This window comes from Amblyomma americanum, chromosome 10 (genome assembly GCF_052857255.1).
Source record: "Amblyomma americanum isolate KBUSLIRL-KWMA chromosome 10, ASM5285725v1, whole genome shotgun sequence".
Classification (NCBI taxonomy): Eukaryota; Metazoa; Arthropoda; class Arachnida; order Ixodida; family Ixodidae; genus Amblyomma; species Amblyomma americanum.
In genome coordinates, this window is record NC_135506.1 from 45,754,775 (window position 1) to 45,757,544 (window position 2,770).

The following is a 2,770-nucleotide window of genomic DNA, read 5'->3' on the forward strand; positions in this document are numbered from 1 at the left end:
TCCAGGTGCTTATACCTCGCGACGGTGCGCATAGGATCAAAAACAGTTGCCGCCATTCATGGCTGCGGCGATCGGGCGCCGACGAAGAAGCCCATTGCGTCATCCTGGCATCGCTATGATGGCGCGCGCGCTTACTTCACGGGGCTCGGCTGCGCGCTCGAAAACATGCCGTCATTTGCCTCTGTTGACAGCTTGAAATTCATGCTTTGGAGCAGCTTAAGCAGCATACGTCGCTGTCCAGGTGATTATACCTCGAGACGGTGCGCATAGGATCAAAAACAGTTGCCGCCATTCATTACAGCGTCTGGCTGTGGCGATCGCGCGCCGGCGAGGAAGTTGTGGCGTCACCCTCGCCTCACCATTACAGCACGCACTCAGTTCATGGGGTCGCAATAGATACCAAAAGATCCGCTAAACGCGCCCGGAAGCGCGAACCCAAAATTACTGCTGCCTTCGAGGAAGGGTAACGTAACCGGCTTCCTCGTCATCTCCAGGTACAGCTACATGCTTTGGTGCTGCACGCGCAATTTTGGGCATAAGTGTGGACTGTGACCGCTCCGGTGAAGCGCGTATACAGCACAGCCGTTGTAAGCAGCAGGCGCCCGCTCGCACAAATCCTGGCCTGTTTATGAACGCGCCGCTGAGGTACAGGCACTTTATAGCTGTTAACAAGTGCCATAATGGCGGTGTGAAGCTGACGTCTGCACCTTGTCGCGCTGCTTTTGCATACGCAATCGTAGTGCCACAAGAAACTGCTCTGTGAAGTCGACTTCGACAAAACTACTTCCTGGCTTGCCCTGGAGAGCATTACACGGCACTAACATTCTCCTTCTAAGCCGCGCATCCAACACGGCTAGCCAGCGGTGATGGCGATACCAACGTGACGTCACAGCTTCATCTCTGTGGTCGCCTTCCTCTCGCGGCTGCTCCCGCCAATCGCTTTGCTCCTGCGCTTACGCTCTCCTCTTCCCCTTTCCGAAGCGGGGCGCGCCGCAGCCGCAGTCCTGCAGCGCAGATTCATTCGGCAGCAAGTTGGAAGCGTGCGTTGCTGATACTGCTGTCTGCGCTGTTGTTTCACTCGGTGTCGCCACCCGACGATCAGCGAAGGTCGCATTTCTAGCTTAGTCTCTGCTTCCACGCTAGTGCAGCACACTCTGCAATCTACTGGTCAATCGCCACCGTTCAGAACGCCAAAATGGCCGGCACGGAATATACTCTAACTGGATTTGAGAACTACCCGGAGCGCCAACGCGTCGTCTTCGTCGAGCCGCTACCCGGCACACGAGTCTGCGACGTCTGCGGTGTGGTGCCCAGCCGCTCCCTGCTGCTGCCCTGCGGTCACGTTTTGTGCCAGGTGTGCAAGGATCAAATCCCGAAGGGAGACGGGAAGTGCCCTTTGGACGGCATGGAGTTTGCAGAGGACGACATTGCCCAGATAACCTTCAAGCAGTCCCACTTGGAGCAGCTCCGCGCCTTCTGCGTCGCCGGTGGTAGCTCGTGCAGCTTCCGCGGTAAGCTATGCGATCTAAAGGATCATCTCGCCTCATGCTGCGGCGACAAGGTGAGGTGTGCCAAATGTCAACAGTCGGTTGTTCGCTCCGTTGCCGTGGATCACTACCGGGAATGCTCTGCCGACACTCCACCACGGAACTGCGTGAGCGTCAAGGGAGTCTCTAGTGCCATTGTAAAGATCGGCGACATAAAGAAGGATCTAGAGGGTGTACGGGTGCGGGCCTCAGGCGAGAATGTTGACAAGGATGGTGTCGTGAACGTCGTGAACTCCTTGATGGAGCGCTTGGTTAGTCTTGAGCGTGACTTGACCCACGTAGGAACGGATACCTGCGGAGAAAAATGCGTGCCATCGCAGCTTGGTGTGAAGAAAATTGCTATTCCTTCGGGACCTTCCCGCTTTGCATCCAAGCTTGGTGCCTTCATCACCTTGTGCGAGTTCACCAACTTGTTTGCCGGGTACGAAGCACTGACCGGGAGCAGAAAAGAGTACAGCCTGGCAACAAACAGTTACACGTTAGCTGGCTACACTTTCAGTCTGCAGTGCAATTTGGAGAAGATTGACGACGAACATGTCACCGCAAGCTTCATCCTGTTTCTCCGGGAGGGTGTCTGGGATTGTATGATAGAGTGGCCCTTCGCAAAGAAGGTCACGATAATAGTGACGCATCTCAGAGATCAGGCGCAAGACGTCAGGCTGCCGATACATATGGAAGGTCGCAAGATCGTGAAAAAACCAGTCGGATCTGGGAACTGCGGCGCGTCGACCGCGACGCTAAACTGGATGGACCTCGAAGTGAAAGGTTTTTTCAATAACAAAACTCTTTATGTGAATGTCGAGTTCGAGTGACGAGCACAGCACGTTCCACGTTGGGCTCCCCATGCGCACTGTATATCTGAAATGGGTCTCGGTATCGTCACAGGTGTTCGGTTCCGCGGTGGGAACGAACTGGAAGGATATTGTACACCCGAGGTGTGATCATGCGCTGGCCCTGAAAGTCACGGGCCTAGCCAGTTATTTGCTGTCAATTTTATTCCCCCACTTAGTTTTTCTGAAATCGCTTGTATGTTTTCGTGTGCCACAGCAGTGCAACTTATTGCAATGGTTACTCCTTAAGCACTTGGAGTGTCGCTGCCGTTGGAGCCATACAACGGTACTAAATATCCCGCAATTTGCAACAGTCAAGACGGCATTGCACTTTTGTTCAAAGTTATAAATTTTTTGTTTGCTCTCTCTCTCTCCCTCTGTACAAGAAAATAA

The 2,770-nt window shown here is 54.0% G+C and overlaps 1 protein-coding gene across 1 annotated transcript; it reads left to right on the forward strand.

Moving 5' to 3' along the window:
• Positions 1–1,195: 1,195 nt before the first annotated feature.
• Positions 1,196–2,359, forward strand: LOC144108244 (uncharacterized). The gene has a single exon (XM_077641521.1). The coding sequence runs from the start codon at positions 1,196–1,198 to the stop codon at positions 2,357–2,359; it is 1,164 nt and encodes a 387-aa protein (XP_077497647.1).
• The last annotated feature ends 411 nt before the right edge of the window (positions 2,360–2,770 follow it).